Source organism: Aquila chrysaetos, chromosome 6 (genome assembly GCF_900496995.4).
Source record: "Aquila chrysaetos chrysaetos chromosome 6, bAquChr1.4, whole genome shotgun sequence".
NCBI classification, from domain to species: Eukaryota; Metazoa; Chordata; class Aves; order Accipitriformes; family Accipitridae; genus Aquila; species Aquila chrysaetos.
The window spans coordinates 21,101,382-21,114,992 of record NC_044009.1 but is presented as its reverse complement, the minus strand read 5'-3'; the positions used below and the strand labels follow the sequence as shown (position 1 = coordinate 21,114,992).

At 37.4% G+C, this 13,611-nt stretch overlaps 2 protein-coding genes across 2 annotated transcripts in view; one reads left to right on the top strand and one right to left on the bottom strand.

The window, feature by feature from the left end:
• The window catches only part of DNAH7 (dynein axonemal heavy chain 7), a 127,416-nt gene that overhangs the window by 97,551 nt on the left and 16,254 nt on the right, over positions 1-13,611 (top strand). The window contains 8 exon segments of the mRNA XM_030017391.2: positions 930-1,022; positions 6,368-6,544; positions 7,567-7,728; positions 8,520-8,720; positions 9,555-9,716; positions 11,187-11,372; positions 12,078-12,215; positions 12,969-13,199. Coding sequence (XP_029873251.1) covers positions 930-1,022; positions 6,368-6,544; positions 7,567-7,728; positions 8,520-8,720; positions 9,555-9,716; positions 11,187-11,372; positions 12,078-12,215; positions 12,969-13,199 — 1,350 coding nt within the window.
• Positions 1,711-6,356, bottom strand: LOC115342697 (baculoviral IAP repeat-containing protein 5.1-like). The gene is made up of 4 exons (XM_041124037.1): positions 5,155-6,356; positions 3,959-4,068; positions 3,514-3,628; positions 1,711-2,061 (listed from the first exon to the last, which is right to left on the bottom strand). Exons 1-4 carry the CDS (start codon positions 5,290-5,292, stop codon positions 1,876-1,878), a joined length of 549 nt encoding a protein of 182 aa, XP_040979971.1. The 5' UTR covers positions 5,293-6,356; the 3' UTR covers positions 1,711-1,875.

Below are 13,611 nucleotides of genomic sequence, written 5' to 3'. Positions count from 1 at the left end.
TTTTTAGCTGAACTCTTCAACAGCTGTTATAGATGTCATTCTGAGGTACCCATTTTTCCCATATATTAATATAAATATAATGCAGCATTCTGGATTCTGACTTGAAACTAAGTGCCTAGTTGTTTCCTAGAAGTTGGGGAAGGAGGGACCCGGGCTCCAGATCCTTAGCAGAACATGAGCTCCATTATGATTTGATTTGCTAAATCAAATTTGCTCAGAATGCAGTTTGTGCAGGTCTGTCTGCATACCTCTTTGCCCAACCCTCTACAAGCAAGCCTAAGAGGCTCACCAGCAGAGCTGTAATACCAGTTTCCAAAAAGGCATACCCAGCTGGTGCTGTACTTCAGTCTAATAAGAAGTTAACCTGCCACACAGACTGCTGTTCCCAATCTGATAACTGCAATAACAACATAACAGCTGGATTATTCATAGGCCATTTACAAACTAAGTTCTCTGGTGTATTGTTTGACTTAATTTTCTGATTCTTGTTTTCCTGCACTCATTTTCTGCATTCAGATGCAACCTAACTCAGTTATCATGTAATACTGTAATGTGATTGTCATTGATTATATGGTTATCATTGTAATACTAAAGACTGACACCATAATTCAGTTCTAACAGAAAGAGGGAGGTAAAGTGCATTTTCAGTATTCCTCCACCTCATTCCTTCTCCACTTTCTAGAGAAAAACTTTGGGTTATTATCTGTTAAACACTTAAAAATTACTATAACTTCTCTGCTATAAGAGAAGCTTCTTAGATAAACATGTATTTAATTTTTTTTTTTTTAAGCTTTAAGCATGTCAGTGCCATTTCTGTAGATTAAGAAAAAATACATTATGGATTGATGTGTCAAGTTAAAAGATAATTTACTCTTGCTATAGGTAATTCACAAATGCTTTAAAGAATGTTGAAATACATATGTTTTTAGGATCCCCAGCATGAGGATTTTCCTGCAGAGTGGCAAGACAAGTTGGGGGAGTTCCAAAGGATGCTTATCATTCGCTGCCTGAGGCCTGACAAAGTATGTACAAAATGTTCACCTTATTCAAAAAGATCTGTCCATCTTAGAAACCAAAAGTATTTGCAAGTATGCATTTGAATGGTTGACTATAACCGTTCTACAACAGTCTATCATAAAGGAAAATAGGGATTAATGAGATTTCAAAAAAAAAGAAAAAGTTTGAAATTATAATGAAAAAACTTTTTAAAACAGAAGGGTAGGCCTTTAGCTTTTTTTTTTTTAAGTTTGTGTACACACCAAAAATCCCCAGAGCTCTTCCTCCTTGAGACTTACAAACCTTGTGGCTTTCTTTTTTCAGTACACCTGCTATTTTTGCTTATGTAAATTTTTTGATGGGTGTCACTATCTATGGTAAATTTTGTCTGATCTAGGAAGATAATTTAATGGTAAGCAGGAGTGTAGATAATGTAGATGCTTAAAGGTAGCAATTATTGCAGACACACAGATCCATTTTGTTCTATGGAAAGTTTTTTGAAGCAGAACTGTTCTGATTTGAGTTTGTCTAGCTGTAAGGCTTGAATGTGGCACAGATCACAATAGGTGCTCACAGTTGTGAATCTTTATTCCAAAAAAGTCAACCTACTAAAAACCAGAACACAAGTATATGCTTAGACATTTTTCATATATTCACAGGTTAGTAGCACTATTAGTCCACACCTAGCCATAATGATAAAGCACATTGTGAAAGATAGGAGTTAGTATAAACAGTTAGGACCTCTGTTCCAGAGAGCCTATGAAAGGAATTCTCTACATTTCCTTGCACAGCTGTTTAGCTTTATATTAGTACTCGGATAAAAATGTGAATGTTTGTACTGTATAAAGAAGAGAAACTTTTAGAGTCAAACTTCACACTTCACTTCTGGATTTTTTTTGACTGGCAGTATGAGCTTTCAGAATGTTGGGCAGTTGGATCAGGATGGAGAGGCAGTGGCAGCGGCGGTGTATACTGATGTTTGGACACAAAGTTATCCACAAGACGCTGCCTAGTTGCGGTGACTTCTTCTTCAAAAGAGTTTATTACGCTTCTGCCAGTTTTGCACTTAAAGCAAAGCAAAAGATTGAGACTTTCAGTTGAGCAATTTAACTGTTTAGTTCAACTACATTAAAAACTTAGATCCTCAAAAACCTACTGGTCTGCCACTAATTCTAGCTTAGAAGTCTACTTTTGGCTATGGTCACTAATACTTCTGTCTGATTGATGCAGAGTGGTTTGGCAGATATTTCATATGGATACCCCTATTTGATTCAGAAACTCATCCAGCAGCCTTGCCAGTAGGGCTCAGTTCAGTGACCACTTCTGGGTATGTCTAGTATGCGTTTAAAGTAAATTGTGAACCTACTGTTTAGCTGTATTTTACATTACATCAGGGAGGGAGAGTTCAGTTTGATTTTTCTTCTGTGTGAAGAGGCATGATCTCACTTCTCAGGATGCATTAGGGTATTAGTGCTTCAAGATGGCAGCATGCTCTGGATCCGCCCTAGTGCATAGCCCTCCACGCTATTGGTGACAGTATTCCTGGGGGCAAAGGATCCCCACTTGAAGCTGCTGCTTCAAGTTTTCTATATGCTGTACTTGGAAATAAAGTAATATTATGGCCGAGACCCCTTTTGTACCGTGGAACACTGCTCTAAATCATTTGCTGTTCAGGTTAGATAACAACATCATCTTTTCACTCTTAGTCCACCTTTTAAGATATCAGACTGCTCCTATTGTGGTATGTGATCCTATTTTTATGTATTTGATTCTGTTGTATAGGGAACTTAACCTTGACAGTCACCAGGTATATTTTCGACATTATCAGGAAGGCAAAGACCTTACTTGTGCAAACCCACCAAGAAGTAAGATGCAGAACCTTTAGTGTGCCTTATCAGGGAACCTGGTTCACTTGATTCTTACTACCCATAGGATTAGGGGTCATCTATCAGAGGTCAGCTGATCTTGATTAACTAGTTGAAGCAGCTCAGTTTTGTGTGCTTTTGTATATGTCAACACAATGGCATGCATGAAATCCCAGAAGTGGGAAGGAGTAAAACTGGATAACTGTAAAACATTTGAAATGGGCTTTAAAGTTAGAAAGCTTAATTAGACTGATTTACATGTAAAACTGGACACGTGAAGCAATGGTCTGGTCAAATTTTGTCTTTTCACATGTCTTGTTCATCCCTCCTGAGAAAGATAGAGCTACTCATTGTAGAGCTTTCTGGATTGATTGATTATTACACCCAAGATATTTTTTCTGCTGAAATAAGTTGTTGGAAAAACATTTCTAAAGGAAATGGGTTTTCCTTCAGAAGCTAGGCAATAGACTACACTGAGAAGTGTTTAGGTGCAGATTTCTTAGCCAATAATGTATGTAAGTTACTTCAGCATAAGTCATGTTCTAGCCTTATATAATCACTCCTTGCTGATGCTTGGAAATCTTAGAGATGGAAGTTCTTGACTACATTCTAGCTTTGAATCTTATATTAAGATTATTTGGTTAACACTTACAAGGAAGGTTCTCAGCCGTGTCATCTCCAGCATGTAGTACTCCTCCATTGTCAGGTCATCAAAGTGCTTAGTAAGGGATAAAAAGTCACAGCTGTGACGTTTGGTGTGTTCCTCCCTGCAACATAAACCCACAATAAGAACAGATACTAAACGCATGAAAGCTACGTTTCAAGAGATGAAGATATGTGAACAGACGGGTCTCTTCAGTACTTCACCTGTCTATCAGTAGAAAAAGTGTCATACAGAAAACATATGAAATAGATTTTAGTGGATCTCAGATGAAAGCTAGTTAAACTGTTTCAAGGTTACTGGGTAAGATAAACTTCCAGTAGGCTTCAGTTTTGTGAACTGTTACAGAGAAATTGGTAATTTTATAATGAGTAAGGGGATGTTGTCAAAGCAGTTTGGAGGAATACTTCAAGAACATTGTTACATCTGTGCTTACCATGGGTCATCATTTGGTTCCCAGCCCTCCAGTTCTATCAAGCAAAAGAAACATTTTGCCACGTCTGGTTCATTTTCATTTGGACAGTGGACAAAGCCCGCCTTTGCCATCTGCAGGTGACAGTTTAGAAGTTTAGAGCCTCATCCAACACACCGCTCATGTTCACATAAGCAAACTGTTTCTGAGAGCTTGCAAATAATGCCTTTCCCCACAACGTCTATCAGCACAGATCGGGCTGAAAAATAAATTTTAAGTGTGAGGACTGCAAGCAGGTAAATAAGCAACTAGTAGAGGAACAAGGAATAGGCTACAAGTAGTAAACAGATTTCTGCATGGCTGTGGTATCTGCAGGCTACTGGAGTAGCTTTGTTCTACCAGATAACTCTTAGCAGATGCCATGCTACACAGCTATTTCAGTAGCAGTGCATGAGACCTGCCATAGCCAGGACTTTAAAGAATATTTTCAGAGAAAGAACATAGCATACAACCATGGACATAAAGAACTTTTAAATATAACTTATGTGAGTAAAATGCTACATCTTTAACTTCTATGTTTTCCTGTTGCTTTAGAATCACATCTGGTCAGAACACTAAAAATTAAGTTTGTTTCCGTTATCAAACTTCACACCTTCTCAGATAACTCTTGCAGTATGACTCATCTGAGATCCAGCCTGGACATTTCATGTGTATGCCAAAGTAGAAGTCACGTGGATTTTTTTTAATGCTCAAGTCAAAGCCTGCAGGGACATAAACATTAAGTTTTCTAAAATGTAAATAATTTTAATTTCTGAATTTTAAGTAGTGATCATTCTGCTACTTCATCCTTGCTGGATGTGTACTTGTTTCTTCTAATGCAGGCTTCTTTTTTATGAATGAAAATTTGCAATCAGGGAGACTACATAATACAAGAAATTAACTTTTAAGTGACAAGAACAAAAAAAATGAAACCAAGAAAAGTAACTATGTTAAAATCTGTACCTAGACTAGTGAACTGAACATGCAGAAGCTAGTCATCCTACTACAGTATTTCTGAGCAGGGCACAGAGCAAAGTTGGAGTATTTAACTTTTTATCTTCTTCAGGCTTAGCGGAAGTTCACAACTCTTCTTGAGCATGAATATACTTAACAATGACTTCACATTCAGGCACAGTACATAAAAAATAAAGCATAGTTAAAATATCCATTTTCAGACTTACGTTCTCTGGAGTGCACTTGCAGTTCTCTATAAAAGGCCAGTTTGTGAAGGTTTTTAAACGGTTCTCATATTCATACATATCCTTAAAATCACTCAAGAGCTTGGAAGCCAAACAAAGCTCTTTCAAGAGCATCTCCATCTGTAAAGCCTACAATTAGCATAGCCTAGAGCCTCTCTTCTGCTCTCAAATTTAAGGCATTATACTAATTGGTGACACATTGCACATGAGTAAGTTTTAAAAGTAAGTAAAAACACAGGTGAGTTTGAGCAGGACAATCAAGAGAAATGAAGCTACTGGAATTTTTTTTCCCGTGTCACATTCTGTGTACGTGGTCGCACTATATATTCATTAACTGAAAGCACCTATGCTAATGCAGTATGAAAATTACACATTTTATAACTGAAATGTCAAAAATGCACTTTAAAAACTCTAGTTATGAATACAGCAATTTTACACATAAAATTTTTAAAAATATTATACTGATTGTGAACAAAACAGTTGAATTAACATTGCTATTTGAAACCTTTAGTATTTCTTGAATTTCATGTTCGGAGATTAAATCCTAGTATCACGTTTGCAAATACTGTTGCATTTCTTTAAACGGGAGGTGGTTATTGTAAAATATTCTAGAGTGTGTCCAGAGATAGAATGAATGATGATATTTGAAAGAATTATATCTGTAAGGGTTTACAGGATCAAAGCATTAAGCTGTCATTTTATAAATTGTTTCTCATTTTGGTACAGAGCCCAGTTAACTTCAGTATAAAGTTTAAACTCCAGTGTGTACAAGACTGCTGTACACAGCAGTTTTCTAAGCCAAGATCCTGACACCTTTGAAAGGTGTTGCATTATGAGACTTGAAAATTGAAATCCCCTCCATAATACAGATGGAGCAAGTGCTGAAAAAAATCCAGCTTCCTATACCAGCACATTAGTCTGTCCAGATGTAGTGACAGAAATGAGATTAAGGATCATTTGCATAGGACTTCCAATTTCAACCCTCTTAGAGCATCTTTTTTGCTTAGATTTACACATGCTAAATAACTGATTTCTCTGGGACTGTACTTGTATCTAATTTTATATGCAGGAATACTGTCCTTGAAATTTATATTAAAATGTTTAGAGTAATATATGTTAATGCTTACACAAAAAATAGGACACTTTAATTCTATTTTTCCTTTTTTTTTTTTTTTTTTTTTTTTTTTTTTTTTAGCTAATACCAATGGTGCAGGAATTTATCATTCACAACCTGGGCCGTCCATTTATTGAGCCACCTCCATTTGATTTGTCAAAAGCATTTTCTGATAGTCATTCTTGTGCACCACTGATATTTATACTTTCTCCTGGTGCTGACCCCATGGCAGCCCTTCTTAAGTTTGCTGATGATCAGGTATTTTAGTATCTCCAGACTTTTTTAATATAGTTGATGCTTGTGTGTGTGTGTGCACGCAAATGTTTTTATTAAGGACCTTTATTTAAGTGAAAGTTGAAGTGGCAAAGTAAGCTCAAAACCCTGTTTTTAACTGCCCCAAAACATGTTAAAATTGATCTCATTATTCTCTTTAACACAAAGCACTGATTAATGTAGGTGAATTGTTTTTAGGAATGAATAATTTGTCTATTGTTTATAAGTAATTGTATGTTAAATATTTTTGGCATATTTTATAATGTTGGGATGTCATGATCTATTTAACTAATTAGTTTGTGTAATCTCAAATGGAAAAAAACCATAATGGTTTAAATATTCATTTTAAGGAATCTTATCTGAAAATGGTATTGTTTTTCTAATAAGCATTATGTGTAATATATTACTTAATAAAAACCACTGTAGTAATATAGGACCTTAGGGTCTTGGGTGGCATTTGCACCTCAGAATTCAAATATGGATTTTTGTTGGCTTTCACTGTCATTATTATGGCATTTAAAACAAAAAATGCCGAACAGCCTAAACTAGTTCTTATGTAGAAGAGTACTGTTATAATACTAGAAAGTTGCTGTTTTCTGGTAAGATGTATTTTTTGCATTTCCTGATTATTATTCTGTCAGAATTCTGTGCTGTTGAGAATGACAGACATACTTCAAGTCTCCAACCACCAAGCTGCAATTGTATCCTGCGTTTTATAGTAGGTGGTCTAGCTCCTTAAAGAGCATACTGTTTTCAGGAGTATTTTGAAACTGTCAGAATTTTACAGTTCCTGATTAAATGGATGTGTAGTTGGAGCTTTTCACTGGAAGATAGATAAAAGGTTTTAGTCAACTGGAATGACATGAAAAAAAAGATTTAGGCAGGTTTTTGAAAGATACTGTACATTAACTGTTTCAAGAATACATATAGATGTGAACTGTCATACTAGAAGGTTTAGTGTATTTATGCCATATTATTCTTACTTATAATATGCTTTCTATATGCAGGGATATGGTGGTACAAAGCTTAGTTCTCTATCACTTGGTCAAGGCCAAGGTCCAATAGCCATGAAAATGATAGAGAAGGCAGTGAAGGAAGGAACATGGATAGTTCTGCAAAATTGCCATCTAGCAAGTTCATGGATGCCAACACTGGAAAGAGTCTGTGAGGTAAAAAAAGTATTATCTTCTTATAAATACTTTTGAACCTGTGTCTGATCCATACAGGCGAGTGAAAAGCCAGCTTGGCATACTTTGTGTTGATTCCCATTATATAAGGGTAATCATCACATATTGATTCTGCCTTTTTCCTTCTGCCTGCTGGAGTAGAAAGTGCTCACAAACATGGTGGGTCTGGCCCATTCCTTGAATGGTAAATCCCAGCTGCTACAACAGTTTCTTCAGGCCAAGAGCTTTCATCATATGTCTATTGCTGCAGAAAAGCAGCATTCTAAGGAATTTTCCTCTTGAACAGCTATAGGTTTCCAAAGAGATACTTGTGTACATTTCTTTCTCCCCCCCCCCCCCCCCCCCCCCCCCCCCCCCCCCCCCAATAAACTTAACACATTTCTGATTTATACATATTATTGCTATAGGCCTTCCCAGAAGAGCTGTGTGACAGTAAGTGCAGTAAATGGGCAAAGTATACATTCCATTGCTCTTGTAGTACAGAGCCTGCACTTGGTTTTGTTCCTATATTCCACAAACATGCACAGAGAGGACAAATTTTAGTTCAAAATACTGAAGTGTTGAATAAAAATACACCAGCTGTAGAAGGCAAGTTGTCATTGAGTCATTGATGACTGTGACTTTGCTATAATCACATATAAGCATCTAAGAAATTAAATTTTGGACTGGTATATTTTCCCACTTAAAAAAAAAAAGCTTTAATTATAACACTTGAGGTGTATATTAATCTGTTGTGTCTTCCAATTGCCTGTATTTATATGTGCTTATTGTAGGAGCTAAACCCTGATACAACACATCCAGATTTCCGAATTTGGCTTACCAGTTACCCATCTGCCACGTTCCCGGCGTCTGTACTTCAGAACGGAGTGAAGATGACTAATGAAGCACCAAAAGGTTTACGGGCCAATATAATTCGTTCATACCTGATGGATCCAATATCTGATCCTGACTTCTTCAACAGCTGCAGAAAACCTGTTAGTAATGCTGTATTGCAACTTTGTAAATCAGACCCTGATGACTGTGTATGTCACATGGGGAAAAAAACCTCCCAAATTAAATAGTTGTCTTCTGCTGCAATGAAACTGGTTTTGATTACTGGTAATAGTGAAGTAAATTTAATTTTTATTTTATTGCTTGTCTCCTACTTCTTCAATTGAGATTTTGTGCTATGGTATTAATAAATACAGCTCTCTAGTTTAAAAACCAAAAAGTAAGACTGGGAAAAATCCTAACCACTCTTTTCATAATTAAATGTCTGTTTGCAAGCGTATTTTACGTTATTTTTCTAATGTATGACCTCTAAATGAGGTCATTTACTTTACTAAATGATCTCAAATGAAAAATGAAACAAAAGTTCCTATCTGACGTTTTTCTTTAAGGGCCTGAAATCCTATCTTGATAATGAGGAAAAAAAAAAGCAGAAATATTGTGTGAGCAATGTTTTATAATAGAATAGTGTAAAAAAAAAAAAAATTCATAGGTACATGGTCTCAGACACATAGTTGTACATGTCATGTATATTAATTACATACCCATGGATATATAGCTTTAAAAATGAAATTGCTTTGAGGGTTCACAATGGTTTAAGACAATATTTAGAACTGATGCTTACACCAATTTGATGACTTCTTGCTGAAGGTCATTGTATGTCAAGAAAAAGCTACCCCTGACTCATAAACAGTATGTTACCAGAGCAGGAGATGCTGGGTTTTGAGTGACTCAGACAGCACTGCTGTGCAGGACGTGAGAAAAAATGAAATGGTTTAAACCAGCTATGAATTATTAATGGTCTTGCATTTGGTTTTAAGGCTGAGTTCAAGACATTGCTGTATGGCCTTTGCTTCTTCCACGCGCTGGTGCAAGAAAGGCGGAATTTTGGGCCATTGGGTTGGAACATTCCGTACGAGTTCAATGAGACCGACCTGCGCATCAGCGTGCAGCAGCTGCACATCTTCCTCGACCAGTACGAGGTACAGCAACCTCTCACAGCAGTCACTGGGCCTTGCTTGCACTTTCTAGGGCTGTTGGTGCATGTACCAATTGCAGGCTGAGTGCTGCCACAGCAACAGTTTAGTGGGGGCAGTGAATTAGAAACCAAGGTCTACTTGCAATTCATTTTAAATGGGTAGTGTACCATGATCAGTATATAACTAATGTGGGAAACTTTCCAATTACAATTTAGAAGTTCTGCCATGCAAAATAGAGCAGTGTTTGTTTCATATAGTTGCCTTATTCATTGGAATCTTATCCCGTCCTTAGGCAGGAGCTGTGGATTCGGCTGTTGGCAATGTTACTGCAAGCTGTGAAATATCATACTAAACTACTTAATTGCTAACTGTGATTTACTTAATGATAGGCATAATACTAGATGCTGGACTAGATCTGCTGTTGCAGATTAATAACAACCTTGATCTATTTGTGTAAATTTGGCAGATAGATGGTGTTTCCTTCCCTGTTTGCAGATCTAGGCAGTGGTTCATAGAAGCCTCTCTGCAATTTGCTAGCAATACATGACACTTCTCTATGTTCCAGCTTCCTAGGCAACCCACTATAGCCAGAATCTGTTAAAGTTATGGCTGGGGGCAGGAACGGGGTGTTATTTTCAAACCACTGTCAGCCTGAAGTGTTTTTGGTTATCAATGTGGTTAATAGGTAACTTGTGATTCAGCATGAGAAAGCAACTGCATGAAGGTGTCCGTTTCTTTTCCTGCCAGAGAATGAAGGGCTGGGCAGGGGGGTGTCTGAGGGGATGTCCTCCCATTATAGGACCAAAAAGTATAAGCAAATGTAGTGCCTAGGAGGGAGGGAAACTCCCCCCCCCACCGAAAGATAGTAACTTGTACATAGTAAACAGATTTCCTGGTACTTTTTTCAACTGGTTTGCTTTATCTCAGTTCTCAGCGTATCACCCACTCTTGCCCTGACTTCCTGTAAACAATTTATCTCATCACTCATAATTTGTTCCTTTTATGCACCTAAGAGGAATCCAGCTTCTCCTACCCTCAAGACTTTAAGCATGTTTGCTTTTATTTTCTAAAAAAAAAAAAAAAAAACAAAAAAAAAAAAACCATGAGCACAGCTATAGCCCTGTGTCAGCATACATTTATTTTATAAGTATGTATAGCCAAACAAGTAGAGATACTTTTGGAAAAGTTTTCCATGAACTTGTACTCAGGGAGTTCCAGCTGCATTACTATGGTAATTTTTGGTGCTATTATTCTTCAAAAGAAGCAGTGCTGGGTGACTTGATAGATGATTATTAAAGTATTTGAAGATCAGGAGATCAATGGTACACGCATGAACTAGCAAAAGTAAATAACAGCTTTTAAACTTTCCAGTAAGAATTCTAGATGACTTCCAAATAAATTACAATGATACCAATATGGCTGTCCATAGAAGTGCTAGACTGCAGTTCAGATCATTGTCTTGCTTTTTTTCAGGAGGTGCCACATGATGCTCTTCGCTATATGACCGGAGAATGTAATTATGGTGGCAGAGTCACTGATGACTGGGATCGGCGTACGCTCCGTAGTATTCTGAACATGTTCTTTTGCTCAGAAATCATTACAAATGTAGATTATAAATTTGATCCAAGTGGCCTTTATTTTGCTCCTCCTGAAGGAGATGTAAGTATCCCAGAACAACAGAATTCCCAACAGCTTATATTTTTAAAATATAGATCTATCTATCTTTCCTGACATTGATATGTGCCTCAGTGCTTACTGCTGTCACTGCTTGCTTTTGTGGCTTAATCTTACATTGTATTAGGACTTGTTTCAGTGACTTCTAAGAAACAGCAATGACGTGAAAAAAAAACCCAACTACTGCCAATTAAATTGACCTTGCTCTGTGTGAGTCAGCATGCTTGGGGACAATAAGGGAGAAACACAGCCTGCTGAAGTTAAAAGCTTTATAAAATAGGCATAAGAGAATTAGTTGATCATGTCTGCTGGAGGTAGAAAGAATATAGTCATCAGCTTAATTTATCGCACAGGAGAGTTATGTTACATATCAGCAAAACTTGGCAAGCAGTGGGCCCAGAAAGGGGCTGCAGCCCCTTGCACTAGGTATCTTACTTTGTAAGAGAACTTCCAACAGCTGTCAGAAATTTAGTCAGAAATTATTTACGCAAAGCCAATCCTGATTTCAGGGTAAGAGGATGGACCAAAGGAATTTGAGGCACAGTCAGCCCCTGTGTTTCCTTTTATATCTTAGTTTACACACTGTATTTGTTACACTAGGAAAGTCTGTAGTGGTTTTGAGACACAGCTTGCAGCCTGTCATGGACTGTTCTGCATCTCCTTTTAAGTCTAGAATATTTATTTTTTCAGTACCAAAGCTATATCGAATATACAAAGACACTTCCACTGAACCCTTCCCCGGAGGTATTTGGAATGAACGCAAATGCTGATATTGCCAAGGATCAGTCAGAAACGCAACTGTTATTTGATAACATTCTTCTTACACAGGTATGTAAAGAGTAAAAGTCACACACCATCTTACTGTAACTTTCTACTCTGTCTCCACATTAGTATGTTCAGACTTCTTTTCAGTTTTTACTGTACCTTATTGTATTATATCTCCATTCTAGTGAAATTACTGTTCCACTTAAGAATCTTTTAAGGCTTTTTTGGCTTTGTATTTTTCCCATCTTCCTAATGAAACATAGCTTCTGTGATCGTACAGTCAGTTTGCCTATCTTCTCCTCCCCCCAGCTTTTAACAATTTTCAACTTCTTGGCCCATTTCAGTCCAGTTTGTAAGCCAGGTACAATCTGGGGATACTGTGGTTCCTGTAAGCTTCATGACGAAAATGAAGAGCTGAATATAGAGAGCAAGAGGGACATGGAGGGACAGCAAGACCGAACTTGGCACTGCTCTGTGCTGTTTCACAGCACCTGGCCAGCCAGTGGTGCTGACGGGTACATCCAAGACGGGGGGAGAAAGATTGGTTTACTGTGGAAGCAGGATTTCAGCAAAAAAGAGAAGGACACAAACCTGTAGGAAACCAGATTTTCTTAGTTCTAAGCTAATAACTTACTGCAATAATATAGGAAACTCTGAAACAAATCAATTTCAGTCACAGGGAAAGAGTGTTGGAACTGCAATGATCTTTTAAACAATGCCTTTATAACAGCTCTATTCTCCTGCATTTTAACTACTTGCTTTCCTAAGTCCTCTTTCTTTTTCTCAAAATACATTCAAATGTTTGGCTCTCTCTAGTCTCGGGCGTCTGATAGTGGTGCAAAATCCACCAATGAAGTTGTTCATGAAGTCACAGGTGACATCCTGAGCAAACTTCCTCCAAATTTTGACATTGAAGCAGCAATGAGAAGATATCCAACAACTTATACTCAAAGTATGAATACTGTGCTTGTCCAAGAGATGGGACGCTTTAACAAGTTACTGCAGACAATACGGGACTCCTGTGTTAACATCCAGAAAGCAATAAAGGTGAGCTGAGGATAACCTTTTAAGGCATATACCTAGAACCTAGACCCAATGCAAATAGCTTAGAGAACTGACCCTGAAGTCCAATTCAGGTCGGTCAGTCAAACACTTTAAAGCATCCAGATTCCAAACTGACTTATTGATCTGTATCTTAAAACTGATAGGAGTACAATGGAATATAAAAGTACTACTGTGCCTACTGTAGAGAAACTGAATCAGAAAGTTTTTAACTACAGATTTGCTAGCAAATAAGGCAAGCAGTAACTAGGTTCACATCTGTTTTTCTGCCTCAATGGCCTGAAAGACTGAAGCACCTCACACAATTTCTTACAGATGAAAGCAGATTTCCTCAACACCTCAAATAGCAAATTAATGCCAGTGAGGATTCCAGTTAAGATATCACAGTCTAAAGTCG

What these genes read in the sequence shown, in the direction of transcription:
- LOC115342697 (XM_041124037.1), bottom strand. Translation starts at nt 5,292, where the DNA reads ATGGAGATGCTCTTGAAAGAGCTTTGTTTGGCTTCCAAGCTCTTGAGT. An exon ending in GAACCAAATGATGACCCATG is followed by an intron (nt 3,629 to 3,958) that starts GTAAGCACAGAT and finishes TTTATGTTGCAG; the next exon opens with GGAGGAACACACCAAACGTC. An exon ending in CACGGCTGAGAACCTTCCTT is followed by an intron (nt 2,062 to 3,513) that starts GTAAGTGTTAAC and finishes CTTTGCTTTAAG; the next exon opens with TGCAAAACTGGCAGAAGCGT.